Here is an 18,299-nt window from a genome sequence, read left to right as displayed (position 1 = left end):
ATAACAATTTCCTCCTCACTTGTTAACCCTCAATCTTGATGCTATGACTTAGCATGAATTTTTAGATTTGGACTATAAGACTGGACAATTTGAATCATTTTGGCCTTTTGAGTTCCTGTATCAAATGAATTTGAAGTTAGACAACAATTTTAAAATAAGGAAGAGATGGTTCTTTTGTGAAGAACTATAATATCTATCATGGGTTAAGTATAAAGTGTTAGAATCAAATCACGTAAAGTATCATGGTAAGTACAAAAAGTTTGACAATAAATACAACCGATGAATTTAAATAATTTTTCGACAAAAGAAAAAATATTGAAAGATAAGACCATACAACTAACCCCATACAAATTTGGCGACCGAGATCTCGAATGATCATTGACAGTTAAATTATCATGTTATTTATGCTTCAATATTTTTAATGATTAAAGTGATACTTCTATTTTTATTAAAGTATTGCAGAAGGTAACGAAAGCAATGTTGATAAATTATTGTGATCCTCAGAGTTTTACATTTTTTATTTAAAATCAATAGAAGAATAACGATTTAAATAAAAATTAAGAAGACAAAAATGTTTTCCTTTCTCATTTAAGATAATCTAATAATTTTTATACTCAATTAATTTATTTAAATAATTTATTCCATAAATATCACAAACATATTTTACTTTCTCCTAATAAACGCTAACTTCATAAATTGTTTTTAGAAAAATTTATTAGAAGAAATTGAAAGAAGATATTATTATAATATATTATCTCCAAAAACATTTGTATTTCATTCTTAAAAAAAAACGAGGAAAGAAATCTATGTTTTAAAAAGGGTTAAGTACGATTTTGGTCTCTAACATAGAGGTTGAAAATTTATTTCGCTTTTGACCTTTTTTTCGCTACAAATAGTCCCAAATATTTAACTTAGTTTTAAGATCGTCTTTCGGACGAAAACACTCATTCCCTCTTATTCCCCAAAATAACCAGAAGTAGAAGCGTATAGACACAAACAAACGCAGAAACAGAAGCAAGCAGAAACAGAAAGCAGAAGCAGAATAACAACAATCAAACAACAACAATAATAACAATGGATAATGGAATCAGAGCAACAACAAAAGCAAAATCAGAAGCAGAAGCAAAAACAGAAGCATGCATAAACAGAAGCAACTAGAAGTATTAACAACAACAATAGAATAAAAGGAATAAACAGAAACAACCAGAATCATCAATAACAACAACAACAATGGAATAAACAGAAGTAAAACACCTTTCTTTAAATCTGAAAAATTAAAGAAAAAGAAATAAAAAATTGAAACAGCACTGTAGGGACTTCGAGGCGGTGGTGGAGAAGGAGGGGCTGCGGCGGTTAACTGCAAATCGCGAGGAGAGGAGAGCTGCGGTGGTGGTGGCGGATCACGTGAAAAGGGTTGCGGTAGTGGTGGCGACGCCGCGAATTGCGACGAGAATGGTGATGCGGTAGTGGCGGATTGCAAATCGCGACAAGGAGGGCTCTGTGGTGGTCGGCGGCGCTGCGAATCGCGACGAAGGCAAGAGTGTGGCAACGAGAACGCTCCATTTCTCTCTTCTCTTTGTCTCTCTCTCTGCTCTCTCCTCTCTTGCCGTTAGTGTGAGTGTGTGCTGAGGAAGAAAGGAGCAGCGGCGAGGAAACAACGGTGGCGATGTGGAGATTCACTACCTTCCCTTCCCCCTTTCTCCCCAAAGCGTGACCTTCCCTTCCCCCTTTCCCCGTTTTCTTTTTATTTTATTTTATATTTTTTTAGTTAGGGATAATTTGATAATGAAAATAAAAAATTTGGTAAAAAGAACAATTTTAAAATTAAGTTAAACCTTTGAACTATTTTGTAGCGAAAAAAAGCTGAAGATGAAATAAATTTTTAGTCTCTATGTTAGGGACCAAAATCGTACTTAACTCTTTTAGAAATAAGAGAGCAAAACGAGTGTATTATTTTTTAAAAGATTGGATTATATTTATTAAAAAGGATATATTAATCTTGTATAGAAATTATATTAATTCTTATGAATAATATGATAATTTTTATTCTAATGGATAAAATAAAGAGATCAGTATATTTCTTAGTTTGTTCATAAGATTTTTGTCTTTTTAATAAGAGTTTAATTTTGATGTAGTGTGAATATAAATTGTTTGAAGAATGTTAGGGACTAACAGATTTTGTAATTTGTAGTTATTAATTAGCTATTATCAGTTTTTTTAACGGTGTAAAATTATATCTAATGGTATGAGATTACTCACTTTTTTTTATGGTTAAGTGTTAGCCAAATTTTAATAAAAATGCTGGCCCTAGACTTTTTCTAAAACGTTTTATACTGTCGTATAATTACATATGTTCTTTTAGATGACTATTTAAGTAATCAATGTAAAAGGTAATTAATTTTATTGATGTGATATCTTGTAATTAAATGTATGTATAAAACTATTTTACACTAACAATGTATCAAAATTAAATTTTTTTAATAATGTTTTAGAGTATGAGTTAAGAGAAGTGTACAAAGTCATTATATAAATTTTCTTAATTTTCTAGTGTAGAAGTATTAATTCTGTGATATCAGAATAACATGCACTTTTGAACAGAAATGGCAATAACTAATTGTTGAAATAGAAAAATAAACAAAAACGTCAGTCTAGTTACTTCCAAATATTGAAAGCAGTCTAATAATTAATACTAATTAAACTCTTGACTTTATTTTAACAGTCTCCTTAATTACATATTTACAGTGTGTTGTACTGTTGTAGTGTGTGAAGTGCAAAGTGGTAAATAGCGGTAAGAAGTAGCAGTGTAGCAGCACCTCAATCCACTTGCACTTGCTTCTTTGCCTTTCCTTTTCTAGTTTTCTTTTATATCTTTCGCATCTGCAATTTCTTTCACTCTCTCTTCTCTCCCTCTATCTCTCTCTCTCTCTCACACACACACACTCACTTGTGAGACACCACACACGAGACCCAAGCAAACAAGGGAACACAGAAAGAAGGAGAAGAAGATGATGGGCGTCTCCTCCGCCACCGTCTTCGTCGCTTCCGTCTTCCTCCTCCTCACCTTCTCCTCCGTTCACTCTTTCTACCTTCCCGGCGTCGCCCCGCGAGATTTCCAAACCGTACGTCTTCCATTTCTCTATCTCTTTCTGAGATTCGCTCTCTCCATTCCCTTATTCGAATATCTGAGCTACGTGCTTCATTAACTTCTCGATCAACGCTATCTCGGATGAATCTGCTCGGATCTAGGGTTTTAGCCCTGATCTGTATATTTCCTCGCTGCTATTTTTGTTGGATTCTCTGTGGTTTGTTACGTGTTTCTCGATTCGAAGTGAAGCTCCCTCATGTATTTTTTTTTTTTTTGGTGGATGGCTTTTGCTGTTCTGATTTGGTTTAAATTTGGAGTGTGCACTTTTATTTTCTGGTAGACGATTTGATGTTGCCAATTCCGAACGTCGAACTTAGAGTAGATCTTTACTTTCAGCTAATTGAGCACTTCCTTTTGCTTTTTTGAGGCTTGGCTCCATGAATTTAAGCTGTTTTTGCAATATGGAATTCCTGTAATTCGTGGAAATTTTTTAGCTGATTCAGCCACTATTGCTGTCACGATGCCGTGATCGAAACCCCAATTGTAGTTGGGGATTGCAACTTATATGTGATGGATGATGAAATCTTGATTGATTATTGATCGGTGTAGTAGCTGTGTAGTGTGTAAGAGATCGTTCGCTTCTTGTAATGTGGCTTTGCCAATTGCCACTATGGGCTGAAATTGTAACCTTCAAGTTCTTATGTCAAAGCAGAAGGAAAATTGAGATTGATCATTGAATTGTTGGTCTGTGTGTGACTTGGGAACTTGTTGATTTGGGTGATTTGGTTGGACATTGAAAGCGTTTTATTTTAATTTTTTTTGTTTACTGCTTTTGTGTTTTATTGTGTGTGGCTGTGTGCAATGTGAAGTATCATTTAGATTTATCGTTTTTCTTCTGTTGGACTAGGGCGATCCCCTCTATGTAAAAGTGAACAAATTATCATCCACAAAGACTCAACTTCCATATGATTACTACTACTTGAAGTATTGCAAACCTAAGGAGGTTGTGAACAGTGCAGAGAATTTGGGTGAGGTCCTTCGTGGCGATCGCATTGAGAATTCAGTATATACGGTGGGCATTCTGCCTCATCCCTCATTCAATGCTTTGCTTGGACAATATAGCTGTGAAATTTAGTGACTAATCCTTTAATTTTATTTTCTTTCCAGTTTCATATGAGGAAGGAACAGTCTTGTACTGTTGTGTGTCTTGCAACTTTGGATGCCGATGCTGCTAAGAATTTTAAAGAAAAAATTGATGATGAATACCGAGTAAACATGTAATTAATTAGTATATTTAGTGATTTAATTAGTATTTTGGATTTATTGGCTGGTGCCATTCTTGCTATAGGTTTCTTCTTGACCTTTAATGTGTTTAATTGGACATACAGGATTCTGGATAACCTTCCAGTTGCTGTTCTCAGACAAAGGAGGGATGGAAGTCAGTCAACAACATATGAACATGGTTTTCGTGTTGGGTTCAAAGGAAACTATCAAGGGGTATAACTTAGCAAGAAGTTCTGTTATAGAATTTAGAAGTTTGATTTTTTTAATAGAACTTAAATTACCATTTTTGTTATGTTAACCTTACATATGCCTACAGAGCAAGGAGGAAAAATATTTCATCAATAACCACTTGAGTTTTAGAGTCATGTATCACAAGGATTCTGAAACGGATTCTGCTCGTATTGTTGGATTTGAGGTCACACCAAACAGGTCTTTTTCATTTCTCAACTACCACAAATATCTTTCTCTGGTTATTGTTGTTGCATTCTTATCATGGCATAACATATCACCAACTTTGTTGGTTTTATAGTTTATATTAGGAATAGGATGCTGTTGGAAAGGAATTAAGAAAGAAATTAGTTGGATGATTTGTTAATAGATTTCTGCAAGTTTATCATGTTGATTTTGTTTGAAGATAGACAATATTTGGTCAAACTTCAAAGGTGACTGAAAAGGGGATACTCCTGTCTCTTTCATGGGTACTGTCATACAATACCTATCACCTAGTACATTTATTCGATTAAATGTGTGTTCGAATTTATATCTCTAGAATATAGAGCTTGTGTGTTCTATTGCTTTCTTGTTAGATTTCAAAGGAATCTTTCATGTGTAATATTTTTCTCATTGCAAACTTTATGACTTATGAAACAGTATTAACCATGAATTCAAGGAGTGGAATGACAAGAACCCACAGGTGACAACATGCAATAAAGACACCAAGAATTTGATGCAAGGTAGTACTGTCCCACAGGAAGTTGACACAAACAAGGATGTTGTATTCACATATGATGTTACCTTTAAGGTATTGCCAATTAAAACTGCAGTTACTCTCATCAACTTTCATCTCATCTGTTATCAAATGCAAGAAGTTAAGTTTGATGGCAATTTTTTCAGGAAAGTGAGATCAAATGGGCATCACGGTGGGACACATATCTTCTAATGAATGATGATCAGATCCACTGGTTCTCCATCATTAACTCTCTGATGATTGTCCTTTTCCTTTCTGGAATGGTGGCTATGATCATGATGAGAACTCTTTACAGAGATATTGCCAATTATAATCAGCTAGAAACCCAAGATGAGGCCCAGGAAGAAACAGGGTGGAAACTTGTCCATGGAGATGTTTTCAGGCCACCTGTCAATTCAAATTTGCTTTGTGTTTATGTCGGTACTGGTGTTCAGCTATTTGGAATGTCACTTGTGACAATGATATTTGCTTTGCTAGGTTTCTTGTCACCATCGAACCGTGGAGGTCTCATGACTGCAATGGTTCTATTGTGGGTTTTTATGGGTTTATTTGCTGGTTACTCCTCGGCACGTTTGTACAAGATGTTCAAGGGCACAGAGTGGAAAAAGAATACCTTGAAAACAGCATTTATGTTTCCAGGCATTCTGTTTGGTGTCTTCTTTGTGCTAAATGCCTTGATTTGGGGAGAGCAGTCTTCTGGAGCAGTCCCTTTTGGAACCATGTTTGCTTTGGTTTGCCTGTGGTTTGGTATATCAGTACCCTTGGTCTTTGTGGGTAGTTACTTGGGTTTCAAAAAGCCAGTAATTGAAGACCCTGTGAAGACTAATAAAATTCCCAGGCAGGTACCTGAGCAGGCATGGTATATGAAGCCCGTCTTCTCTATTCTTATTGGAGGCATTCTGCCATTTGGTGCTGTGTTCATTGAGCTCTTCTTTATCTTGACATCAATATGGCTGAACCAGTTCTACTACATCTTTGGATTCCTGTTCATAGTGTTTGTTATCCTATTAATCACCTGTGCAGAGATTACGATTGTGCTTTGCTACTTCCAACTTTGCAGCGAAGACTACAATTGGTGGTGGAGATCTTACCTCACGGCTGGGTCCTCAGCTTTGTACCTTTTCCTCTACTCAATTTTCTATTTCTTCACCAAATTGGATATTACTAAACTGGTCTCAGGCATCCTGTACTTTGGATACATGATTATCGTTTCATACGCTTTCTTTGTGTTGACCGGAACTATCGGCTTCTATGCTTGCTTCTGGTTCGTCCGCAAGATCTACTCTTCTGTGAAGATTGACTAAAATTACAAGCATCGTATAGTGTGGATGATTCAAGGTTGAGCACCGAACCAGAGAGGCTGTAGGACTTTGAAGCAAATACAGCAGGGAAGTTCTTTTCCCCCTCCCCTGAAAACCCCTTTTTTGTTTATTGTTTAGTGTAGCAGTTGGACTGTTAATTTGTTAAACCCGTTTCCATATATTACTGTAGTTGCTTAATCCATGAGAGATGTATGCATATTTCTACATGTCCATGTCATAACATAGTTATATGATTTTCGATCAGCAGTTAGTTGTCAGGGAATGAATGGCATTTCTTGTCACAGCTAATTTGGCAAGGTGAACGACACCTATGCATGTTTGTTGATAAAGTCACATATATACAGAATCAATGAACAACACTTGAGTAAACCATTAAAAAAAAAACAAAAAACACAAAAAACCAAAAGAACCTGGGGAGTTAGATCAAACGTCACTCGGTCACTGTACCGCAAAATTGATACATAGTCATCCAACTTTTTTAATTATTTATATGGTTGGTGCTTGGTAGAGAGGTGGTAGTGGTTCTCAACCAAGTTAGTTTAAAAGGGTGTCTGTAGTAGGTTGCAGGTTATTGTCATTGTAATTTCGCATAGTTTTATCATGTCTCCCCGATTGGCGCTGAGTGTACACTTGTTCAGCAGAAACTGGGTATATTCTCATCCACGACAGGCAGAGCTAGAGCAATTGTTAGGAGGGAGTCAATATAAAAATATAAATCTAAAAAAAATTAAAATTAAGAGGGCTAATATAAAAATTAATATTTTTATACATTAAAATTTTTAATTTGGGAGGACATTGCCCCCTTTCTCAACACTAGCCTCCGCCCCTGTCGAAGGTTGTTACCATACTCAAGTTACCGGAGAAAGTTGATGCATCTAGGTTAACTTATTGGCTGTGGGTGGGTGGTTATTTTTTAATAAGTCATAATTTTGTCTTTAACATTTAAAATTTTTATTTTTGTTCAAAACGTCTTATTTTGTCCTATTTTATTCCTTTGGTCAAAATTATATTTTTAAATATTCCTATTCTTCCATTATTATCTTTTTTTAGATAACGATAACAATAGTAATTTGAAAGTGAAATTGAAAGAAAAATAAGAAGATAATAATAGAAAAAGAAAGATATTTTTGGAAGAAAAATATTTAATTTTGACCAAGACTAAAATAAGATGAAATAAAACTTAGGGAAAAAAATAAGATATTTTAGAGATTATGGACAAAATTAGGACTTATTTTAAATATTAGGAATTAAAATAATATTTTATCCATTTATATATATGACAAGTTTGATTCCAAATTCTTTCTTTATCAATTGCGTTGTAAGGAATGAGAATTTTGATAGTTCCTTCTCTCATGAGAGTATTCTTAATTCTTTATTTTAAATTAAACAAAATTTTCTTTAAGTTAACGAACTATAATTCAAATGATATAGTCTCTCTATAGTGACTTAAAAGTGGTGACTTCAAGTCTCACTCCTAATTTAAAAAAAAAAATCTCCTTAAAAATACTTAGAATTTATAAAATTCTTTTTGTTAAACAAAACAATTTAAGTTAAAAATTTTGAAATACTCTTAAAATTCTTTCTGTGGCACACCTCTTTTTTTTTTTTTTTTTATGTCAGACAGATCGAAGAATCTCCAATTCTAGACATCATAATCAATCCGAACACAGCAAACGTTTTTGTTTTTAGAACCACGAACACAACATATGAAGAGACATCATAATCATATATTGTCACTCAACCAAAGTCCAAGCTGCCACCGCCTGTCCGCCCACCAGACATCTCCTTGGTTTATTTTATTTTGATAATGTACTTGTATACATATATTTTTGGTCGTCAAAGATAATGGGTTCAAGAGCCCAATATCTTTTCGGGTTAGGTCCAAGCCCAAGACTACGCCCAAGCCCAATTATGACTGGTAGTAGCAGTAGTGCTTTACTGCGTTAGAGGCTCCTAATAAAAGCCTAAAACGTAAAAAACCCCCCTTTTTTTGTATCTGAGTCTGTTAGAGTGAGCTTTCTGGTAACTTTGGTAAAAGGAAAACAAAGTTTCAATTTTTTGGGGAGATTCTTAGATCTTCGGTGTTTGATATTCCGGTTCTTGTGCTCTTTTGTGTGTGTGTGTGTGGTGGCTTATATTTAATTGGTCGTAATTAAACTCTAGTCTGTAGATATTCTTATGCTTTTGAAACAGCATATTTAACCATTTTTTCATCTCTGTAATTCCTGAAAATTAGGTTATGTTAAGGCTCAGAAAGGTAAGGCCTACTTCAAAAGGTATCAAGTGAAGTTCAAGAGAAGAAGAGGTAGTGTATTGTCATTGTTATCAAACAGTTTACACTGTGTTCCTTATCTCTAATGTGCTTTGTTTTAAAAAAATTTAGAAACATTGATGACTTTATTTCATAAAAATTTTGCAGAGGGAAAGACTGACTACCGGGCCAGGATTCGGTTGATTAACCAAGATAAGAACAAGTACAACACACCTAAATACCGTTTTGTTGTGCGATTTGTATCCTACTTTAGTTTTGTAGGTTAACATTTTTTCAGTAGCTTGTAGTTAATTGAAATTATTTTATAGAAATGTTTACAGGAATTTTTGTTTGATGCTATGCTTTTTTTGTTAAAATTGATTATGCTCAAGTGATTGTTAGTCAATGCTACCTTTGAGTTCATGAGTATTATCCTTAGCATCATTACTAGACAAACAAGGATATCGTTGCACAAATAACATCTGCTAGCATTGCCGGTGATATTGTTCTTGCTGCAGCTTATTCCCATGAGCTGCCTCGCTATGGCCTTGAAGTCGGTCTTACTAACTATGCTGCAGGTACTTCATCTGTGGAAATCCTTTCTCTCCTTCCCTCTGTCCGTGTCACCTTTCTTTTGCTGTTGTATCTGTAACTATGCCAAGTGTTTTTCACCTGTGGTTGAACATATTAAAATGTTACCAGCTTATTGCACTGGACTTCTTCTGGCCCGCCGAGTCCTTAAAATGCTTGAGATGGATGAGGAGTATCAAGGGAATGTAGAGGTATGAAAATTGAAGTGCTTGTGCTTGCTTGCTATCTTACTCATAAAAATGTGTGCGACACCTGAATGGCTTTGTAGTTTGACTGAAAAATATGGTTACATATCAGGCAAGTGGTGAGGATTTTTCTGTTGAACCTGCTGACACAAGGAGGCCATTCCGTGCTCTCCTCGATGTTGGTCTTATTAGGACCACAACTGGAAACCGTGTGTTTGGTGCCCTTAAGGTACTAATTCTTATGTTGCATTGATCGCCTATGTTTCCTTTTCTTTTTAGTATGTTGGAGTAAAATAATTGTGATGGTTTTCAGGGAGCCTTGGATGGGGGTTTGGATATCCCTCACAGTGAGAAAAGGTTTGCTGGTTTTGATAAGGAGAAGAAGGAGCTTGATCCTGAGGTTCACCGCAAATATATCTTTGGTGGACATGTTGCTGCCTATATGAAGGTATGGGTGAATATCTTACTGGCTTTTAGTTGTAAATTTTTATGAATTATTAATCAACATAAGAGATTTCAGTAATTTGTCTGACCATTCAATTTATTTAATCTCTCATAGACTTTGGAGGAAGATGAACCAGAGAAATACCAATCACATTTCAGTGAATATATCAAGCGTGGACTCAGTGCCGATGGAATTGAGCCATTGTACAAAAAGGTTCATGCGGCCATTCGTGCAGATCCCACCATCAAGAAGTCAGAGAAGCAGCCACCAAAGGAACACAAAAGGTAAAAAATAAAAATTGCCTAGATTTATGGGGATTAAAAAATCTCACCATTTGTTGACTTTGAAACATGTGGTTCTGGTTACTTTGTTTTAGCACTAATTATATATTGCCATCATTTCTGCAGGTACAACTTGAAGAAGCTTACATATGAGGAGAGGAAGGCTAAGTTGATTGCACGCTTGCAGGCCCTCAACTCTGCAGCTGGTGGCGAAGATGAGGATGACGATGATGACGAGTGAAGATTTACTGTGGATGTAGCGGTGCAACTTATTTAGAATGTGTAACTTGCATTTAGTGAATCGTTTTCTTGAAGATTTATGTTCTTGCATTTTTTATCTCTTAGGTCACAAATTTTGGATACATGTTGGGTTGAGTCTTTTGGTCAATTTCGTGTTAGCCTGCATTATTGTGATTTACCTTGTTTTGGTTCATACAAGTCATAAGTTCTTTACCATAATACGATCCTTTATTTTATTTTGCGAAAGTCTAATTTCTAAGTTGTGGTTGTGCCTGGATCGAGTAACATGGATTTCTTGAAAATTTTTGGGATTTGATGAAAATGAATAAACATTGAAGCTTCAATTTCTAAAAAGTTAACGTTTTCAGAAGAAAAAAAATAATTCGGTCATAAAAAAGAATGTAAACAAGATTTCTTTTTCCAGTAATATTCCCCCATCAGGTAATACTGTGGTCATTAGTTAAGTGGTTCACTAATAAATGTATTTAATAAGTTTATTTTTAGATATTTTATGAACAAAAAATATATTTTATCCTGAACAATAAAAAAATAAATGAAACACGACCAACTTAAACTACTAATTTCAATTGTAGGCTCGCATTATAAAAATGACATAACTCTCGCCAAATAAAAGGAAACAACAATATAGCCAATTAGTAGTCTAATTTAAGAATTAAGAGGTAGTATCATTCATAAACTGAGAAGAATAAGAGGTGTAAGAATAAAAAAGGTAAACATAAAATGGAATAAAACATAACATAATTTCATCTTATCATGTTGGCAAAGTATCTTACACTTAAAGGGAAGAAAATAACTAAAATCTAGATTAAATTTCTCTCTCAATGCAGCTTCATATGGAAAATTATATTACTATGGAAGCAAGTGACTTCCACAGAATACAAACAACTTGAACTTGCACATGGACTCAAATCTATGCCGTCTCAATGTGCATTATCCAATCAAATTCTTCACTTCTCTGTAACAAATCTGAACACACACCAATATATATGTACACATTCCACAATTTTCTCAATCCCTATTAGGCTTTTTTATCAACCACATGGTGTGTTGTGTTTTTGCAACTTCACCTTTGGTAATAAAAAGCCAAAAATCAATGCTTGTGGTGTTGTATTAGTGCACACCTAAAATCTTGAATTGAATATAGCTGATAAAAAATCCAATCTTGAACCACCCTTTTATTCTACATTTGTTTTCTGAGGTTGGAAATTGATTAGGTGCAAATGGCTTCTACTGAAAGTTTCTTCATGACATTTGGACATGGATCTCCTCCAAAAAGTTCAGGTGCCACTGTTACTGCACATGAATTTTGGCCAATACAACTCTGCAATAATAAAGTTGTTGAGTAATGGTAAATTAAATAAGCTGAGTAAAAGTTACCATAAATGGATCATTTGACATGCATAATTGCACTTCAGGCTTTAAAACTAAATTGAAGAAAAGTTTTCTTAATTCCCAGTTGAGAAAATATAAGGAATCAACTTTTAATTAGCCAACATTAGCCAATTTTATGGTTTAGATTTATAATTTAGGATTAAGAATTTACAATTTAAAGTCTAGAATTTAAGATAAACAGAATAATTTAAAAAAAAAATTGATTGATGTTGGCCGAAAAAATTGGTTCCTTAGCATTGCTCTTCTCAAATTTGTAGCAAGAAATGATACCTTTTGGAAGGCATCATAGGACTTATGGGCATGGCAGCTTCCTTCACGGTAGTTTCCGCACGAGCCAACCGGAGTGCCGAAGCTAGCGAATTTGATGGATGAGATCTTCTGTCCGGGACCACAGGACAAATGTGCTTTTGGCCTCACAGGTTTGCTAACTTTTCCAGAAGATTCCATCTGATAACTTACAAGATTTGGCTGCCACTCATAAATATCAGCACACACACTATCTATATCCCTTCTAACCAAAAATATTCCATTGGGGTCTCCACCCATTTCCTCAAACACAACCAATAAATTCCCAGCTGGTTTCAGCCAAGAATGAGGAACATGATACCTGAAATATTATCAAATTTAAGTAAGGTTCTTGAAAATTTTCTAAAGTGCATTAACAAAACAAAACTCCAGAGCAATTTAGAGATATCTCTCAATTCTCACCATCTTTGAGAAGGCTCGCCGCAGTTACTTAAACATTTCTTCTCATTATAAGTACCAGCATAGTCACAGGATCCACACGAACCGGATGCTTTGTAAGCAGGCCAGTACCGGCCAAGACTCTGTCCGTTTATCCAGATTTGTCCTTTGCCCATGCTTGCCATGTCTAAAGCCAACGGCGCGCTCCCTGCCGGAGCATCAAAAGTGGTCTAATGCAAAAATGATGTTAGTTTATGTCCATTGTTTCAACTAGTGAAAGCCAAAAAGGTCTCCTTACCACAACAAAATGAAAAATCTTATACTTATTATTGGTTTTATTAGCAAGAATAGCAGTTGAGAATAAAATGATAAGTTCATGTAACTTTGTGAAACTCACTTTGTACCAAGTCAAGGGCTGCCTTCGCGACACGAAGAAACCCTGCATCCACTCAACTGAGGAACTTCCAGTAAGTGAATGAAGACTCAATGCTTCACCTTTAAGACCAACCTGAATGGAACATGAACTCAAATGAGTACCAAGCTAAACTAAGCAGTAAGAAAAAGATAAGCCTTAGTAAGTGTTTGAAGGATAACCTTGTAAGACCACTTCTGCCATGTTAAGTCCCTCTTCCCTTCATTGAGACCACTTAATGTAATTGGACCAAGAACACCAGCATTCCATCTTTCAAAATGTGGACCAACATTCTGCACATATGTAATGTATTTTCAGTCTTAAGTCATAAGTAATAACACACTGATTTAGACGTGTCACGCACGTGCGCATGGACAGCGATAGATATAGAGGGAGAATATACCGGGAGACCAACTGCAACACTAAGAATGGAGATTTTGTTAACACCGGCTCTGAGCTTCACACCCTGGCTAAATGTTAGTTTGGGGAATTCTAAGCTTCCATATGCAGTTCCTGATCAAAGCATATCAAAGTAAAAATGATGAAGCTCAAGCTATTATCCAAACAATCATTAGCTTCAAATGTAAAATGTGATGCTTGCAATGCAATGTTTGGGAAAGAAAATTCAAGAAAGAAAACTATATCCATTGTGTTTGACAAATGGCTTCCTCTTGGATCTTAGTATCTTACCAAGAAAAAATGCAACTATTATAGTCAAATTTTATTAAAACCCCTGAATCAATGCAATTGTTCTTGGTACTTTGAAATTACATATTGATGAATCAAATTTTAGTAATGCTGCTAACCTGATAGCTGACCATTGACAAAAACATGCATAGCATGTCCAGCAGACATTGCTGTAAGAACAGGATCCTTTCCATTCCTTAAAAACCATTCGTTGGAGTTTATCACAACACTGACAAGAAAAATAGCAAGTAATTAGACATAGAACAGTGACAAAATTTCCAGTGATGTTGTAACCAACAATTATATGAGACTATAGTGTTTTATGTCACTCACTCTGTAGAGTACCACAAGTAGTCAGATAAGTCCCTTGTTACATTTAACTGCTCCAATAGACCAGTCACTGTGAAGGAACTATCATCGGTAGAGGTCGTCTCATCATTAAATGCTTTCCAAGAGAGTCCTCCATGAATAGGAACTCGAGTCATCTTCATTTGCGCGCTTTGCGCACCAACCTGACCAGGAGATTATTAAAAACTTTAGTCTTCTATTCTTGTAACTTTAGCAAGAACAAGAAAATTTAAATAAGACAACAATAAGGTGTTATTCCTTTCGTTTTGTGTGTCTACTTCCATGAAAATGAACAAGTAAATCTTGTTGGCAATTATAACTGCATATAAGAATAGTCATTATAAATTCACTCTATTTTTCTTCCCCTCACCCTTGCAGTGTTATAAACAGTGTGCTTGCAATCAGGAAGAATGCTTATAGACCAAGGAGGCAAGTTGTAATGCAATTTTCCAAATGACACCGTTGCATAGGATCGTGGATTATAGTTTGCAAGAAAAGCAGAACATGCTCCAGACTTTGATTTGAAGACATGAGCCTGTAGTGTGGTGAACAAAAGTTAGAAATTCAGTTTGATTTCGAATCATTCTAGACATGGCTGGTTTATTCTCACATAACTAAGCATATTTTATAGTTTTAAGTGACTTATACCTCTTCATAGTTTCCAAGCCTTTGTACAACAGGATCTGCAGACACTAAAGCAGGTTCAGAGAGTTTAATTGCCCTGTGTAAATCTCTCAGATGACCCCATTTCGGGTGCCGAGGCAATCCTGCATAGAGCAGAAAGAAATAAATGAAGAATGTAAGATCATGCAAGAAATGTTCTAATCTGCTATCATAGACTTGAACTTTATTCTATATGATTCAAGAAAATGCATAACAATATGAAAATATCAGTAAGTATGAGAGGCGCATACCGTATTCATCGAGAGGCGCATCATAATCATAGCTTGTAGCAATGAAGGGACCACCAGCAGTTCGACCGAAATTTGTACCTCCATGATACTGGAATGGGCAGGACACAAGGGACTTAGTTGAATGAAACAGTGAAAACCAGAGATTGAAATCTAACAGATACTGAAACTACCATGTAATAATTGACAAATGATCCTCCTTTCTGTATGAACCTTGCAACAGAAAATGCCAAATCCTCAGCAGGTCTGTGAGGAACTGGACCTCCAAACTCAGTATACCTGCAAGTTTAAACAGAGAAATCAAAGGTATGGTCAGAAAGATACCTCTAGCTTTTATGTAACAATGCACCAATTCAAAATAACATTCAATTTGGACAACATAGTAATAAATTTTTTAACATGAATTTATTTTGAAATGAAGGTCAAGGGAAGTAAAAACTTATCATACCATCCAGTCCAAGCTTCTGTCCACATCTTTGGTTTGTAAGCTTTATTTGGAGAGAAGTAATCACAATAGAAGCCATTGCAAGTGTTAATCTGCAATAAAAGTCAACACAAATATTAATATATTATCAGCAAAAAATCTGATTACTTGAAAATACAAATATTTCTTGACTGCATGCCAAGAATATTAAAATGATTTGTCTCAATAATGGAATGTCATGTTTTGAATTATTTCACCACAGGTAATCATGCTAATTTCACTAAAGTCTAATGACACCTCAACATTATAATAAGAATAATATTGAAATGACATAAAAGGTAAATCACAGCCATGCAAGAATGAAGCATAATTCATTCTCATAATTCACAAACTCTAGTCTTGTGTCTGACCAAAATTTGAAAATGACAAATTTGTCCTACATTGAAATTTACTATTAAAAACAAGTGGACATATTTGCTCTCCTTTATACATGTACCTAAGGATACTGTTCAGTATCCCCCACCAAGGACAAGGAGAATAAGAATATGAACATGTTTATAGAAAGTAACAAGAATTTTGTTAGATTAGATGGTACTTACAACTGGGTCAGGAGCATCATCTTGCTTGCACATGACCCATGGAACACCAGTTCTAAGTCCTAAAGCCATATGTGCTGCCCAATCAGTGTATGCTTTACCTTGAGCACCAAGTTCATACTCCATAGGTCCATATTCATTTTCAATCTGTTAACAAAATCAATAGTTTGAAAAGGGTAATACTCTCAGTAAATTTATATGTTAAAAAAGCATGAGGGTAGACATTGAACTAAGAGGAAGGGTAGTTAGGTATTTTAATCTTACCTGTGATAAAATTATTGGACCACCCTGAGACTCAAATAACCTTTCTGCTTTCATCATATCCACAATCTTAGTGGTAAATCTTTGCATTTGATACTTCAATACATTAACATGGAAAAAAGAAGGGGAAAAAAGTTACTAAAATATAATAAATAATAAGAAAATTAACATCAAAGATAGGGAAAATATTAGACTTTTACATTGACTTTTGGTCAAAAAGGACTATTTCTCTCACCTTAAATGGCCCATTGTCTGTTCTGAAGCTAATGCCTGGTATGTACTTAAGCCAAACAGGGAAACCGCTGAAAAAAGTAGAAAAACCATTAAGTTAAAAGTTAAAGTTGAAGCTATTTAAGATTTTCCAATTTCAAAGTTTCCATATAAACAAAGTTTTATTATTGTTTCTTTTTTTGGTTAATTTGTAAAGAGAAAAATTGAATCATTTGATTGATTACCCGAAATTCCACTCAGCACAGACATAAGGACCAATTCTGAGGTGAACATAAAGGCCTGCTTGCTGAACCAGCCTTATGAACTTCACCAAATCATAATTCCCCTCAAAATAATACTACACTCATCAACAAACACAAGGTTCATTAATTCTCACAACTAACTCACAAATAACAAACTAAAATAAAATAAAAATAAGCATTTTCTTCAAACAACAGAAGCAAAAACAGCATGCATTGTTCATTACTTTGCCAGGTGAAGGCTCATGTCCATTCCAGAACACATAAGTTTGAATAACATCCAAACCTCCTTCCTTGGCCTTCTGTATAAGATCTGGCCACATCTGCCAAAAAAATTAAAATAAAATTAAAAAAAAAAAGCAAAACTTAGCATTGCATAATGAATAAATAAGTTCAAAAAAATAAAAAATTAAATTCTTAGGATTGCAAAAATCCTTATTGAAAAAGGAAGAAACTTTAAGGTACCCATTTGAAAAAAACAAAGACCCCATAAAAGCACATTTTGATAGTATTAGTACCTCAGGAGTGCTTCTTGGGTAATGAATGGAGCCAGAGAGAAGTATCCTTCTTTGTCCATTGATGGTGATAGCTTTATGGTCATAGGACACTGAAGCTTCACCTTCACCAACCAATGAACATGCCAACACCACCAAAATTAATGCCACATTCCACACTTGTTTGAGCTTCTTCATCCCCATCATACTCCAATCTCTTCCTTTCTCACCTTATTCTATGCTTTGATGCATAGAGAGAAATGCTTATGCAAGTGAGATATTTCTGTTTTGTTTTGTTTGAACTGTGAAGTGTGAACTATTATTCTCTTCCTTTACTGACTTTGTTTCTTTTTGGCAGAATCAATGACCAATGAAGAGAAGAAAAAGAATAAAGGGAGAGTTGAATTGCTGAGAAAGTGAGAAAGACTGTTCTTTTTCTTTGGGAGGGAGAAACAAAAACAGAATTAGTAAATTAGTTGTTGTAAGAGATGGTGATGTTGGGGTTGCAGAAAATGAAGGGTGCTTTGCAGTTGCTTTTATAAACACTCAGAACTGGATGCTATTTCAGAAAAGGTGGGACCCACAACTTCTCCTTAATAGTTAAAAATTATTAAATAATTTAATATATTTAATTAAATTATCAATAAATAACTCAAATATTAATGTTAATTACATCTTAATTTTTATTTTATTTTATAAAAATATTTATTTATTTAAATACTTATTTATTTATTCTATTTATAATTTATATTGATCTCCTTAAAAGAGACATTAATTCTTCTTTTGTTATTAAAGTAATTGTTTTTTTTTTTCAAAATTTCGTTTTTTTATATTGAATATTTATTTATAATTTGGTATTGTAGATTTTTTTAATTGAAACCTCAAATACAGAAGTTCGTTGCTCGGGGGCTTCGGCGTTTCGACCCTTTTTCACAAACAAAGCGCGTT

At 34.7% G+C, this 18,299-nt stretch overlaps 3 protein-coding genes across 3 annotated transcripts; 2 read left to right on the top strand and 1 right to left on the bottom strand.

The window, feature by feature from the left end:
* The first annotated feature begins 2,860 nt into the window (after positions 1-2,860).
* On the top strand, positions 2,861-6,864 carry LOC130948420 (transmembrane 9 superfamily member 7). Its single transcript, XM_057877139.1, has 7 exons — positions 2,861-3,119; positions 3,993-4,157; positions 4,253-4,362; positions 4,474-4,582; positions 4,686-4,798; positions 5,240-5,390; positions 5,483-6,864. The coding sequence occupies exons 1-7, from the start codon at positions 3,006-3,008 to the stop codon at positions 6,638-6,640; spliced, it is 1,920 nt and encodes a 639-aa protein (XP_057733122.1). The 5' UTR covers positions 2,861-3,005; the 3' UTR covers positions 6,641-6,864.
* Positions 6,865-8,890: 2,026 nt separating this feature from the next.
* LOC130947675 (60S ribosomal protein L5-like) lies at positions 8,891-10,897 on the top strand (the record flags this gene model as incomplete). Its single annotated transcript, XM_057876378.1, has 8 exons — positions 8,891-8,963; positions 9,078-9,169; positions 9,361-9,487; positions 9,612-9,691; positions 9,798-9,914; positions 9,999-10,133; positions 10,245-10,414; positions 10,538-10,897. Coding segments are annotated over 8 exons (909 nt in total), but the record flags the coding sequence as incomplete, so codon positions are not given.
* Positions 10,898-11,397: 500 nt separating this feature from the next.
* Positions 11,398-17,842, bottom strand: LOC130948716 (beta-galactosidase 1-like). Its single transcript, XM_057877560.1, has 19 exons — positions 17,376-17,842; positions 17,085-17,180; positions 16,843-16,955; positions 16,623-16,689; positions 16,391-16,483; positions 16,130-16,273; positions 15,555-15,643; positions 15,280-15,385; positions 15,110-15,197; positions 14,844-14,962; positions 14,566-14,730; positions 14,181-14,359; positions 13,967-14,076; positions 13,564-13,673; positions 13,343-13,453; positions 13,146-13,256; positions 12,773-12,978; positions 12,335-12,671; positions 11,398-11,993 (listed from the first exon to the last, which is right to left on the bottom strand). Exons 1-19 carry the CDS (start codon positions 17,556-17,558, stop codon positions 11,883-11,885), a joined length of 2,538 nt encoding a protein of 845 aa, XP_057733543.1. The 5' UTR covers positions 17,559-17,842; the 3' UTR covers positions 11,398-11,882.
* Positions 17,843-18,299: the final 457 nt, after the last annotated feature.

The sequence above is a fragment of the Arachis stenosperma genome, chromosome 9 (assembly GCF_014773155.1).
Source record: "Arachis stenosperma cultivar V10309 chromosome 9, arast.V10309.gnm1.PFL2, whole genome shotgun sequence".
Lineage (NCBI taxonomy): Eukaryota > Viridiplantae > Streptophyta > Magnoliopsida > Fabales > Fabaceae > Arachis > Arachis stenosperma.
This window is presented reverse-complemented; position numbering and strand designations above follow the sequence as displayed.

What these genes read in the sequence shown, in the direction of transcription:
- LOC130948420 (XM_057877139.1), top strand. Translation starts at nt 3,006, where the DNA reads ATGATGGGCGTCTCCTCCGCCACCGTCTTCGTCGCTTCCGTCTTCCTC. An exon ending in TTTGAGGTCACACCAAACAG is followed by an intron (nt 4,799 to 5,239) that starts GTCTTTTTCATT and finishes CTTATGAAACAG; the next exon opens with TATTAACCATGAATTCAAGG. An exon ending in CATATGATGTTACCTTTAAG is followed by an intron (nt 5,391 to 5,482) that starts GTATTGCCAATT and finishes CAATTTTTTCAG; the next exon opens with GAAAGTGAGATCAAATGGGC.
- LOC130948716 (XM_057877560.1), bottom strand. Translation starts at nt 17,558, where the DNA reads ATGATGGGGATGAAGAAGCTCAAACAAGTGTGGAATGTGGCATTAATT. An exon ending in TGCGCCTCTCGATGAATACG is followed by an intron (nt 14,963 to 15,109) that starts GTATGCGCCTCT and finishes TGCTCTATGCAG; the next exon opens with GATTGCCTCGGCACCCGAAA. An exon ending in TACTTGTGGTACTCTACAGA is followed by an intron (nt 14,077 to 14,180) that starts GTGAGTGACATA and finishes TTTTCTTGTCAG; the next exon opens with TGTTGTGATAAACTCCAACG.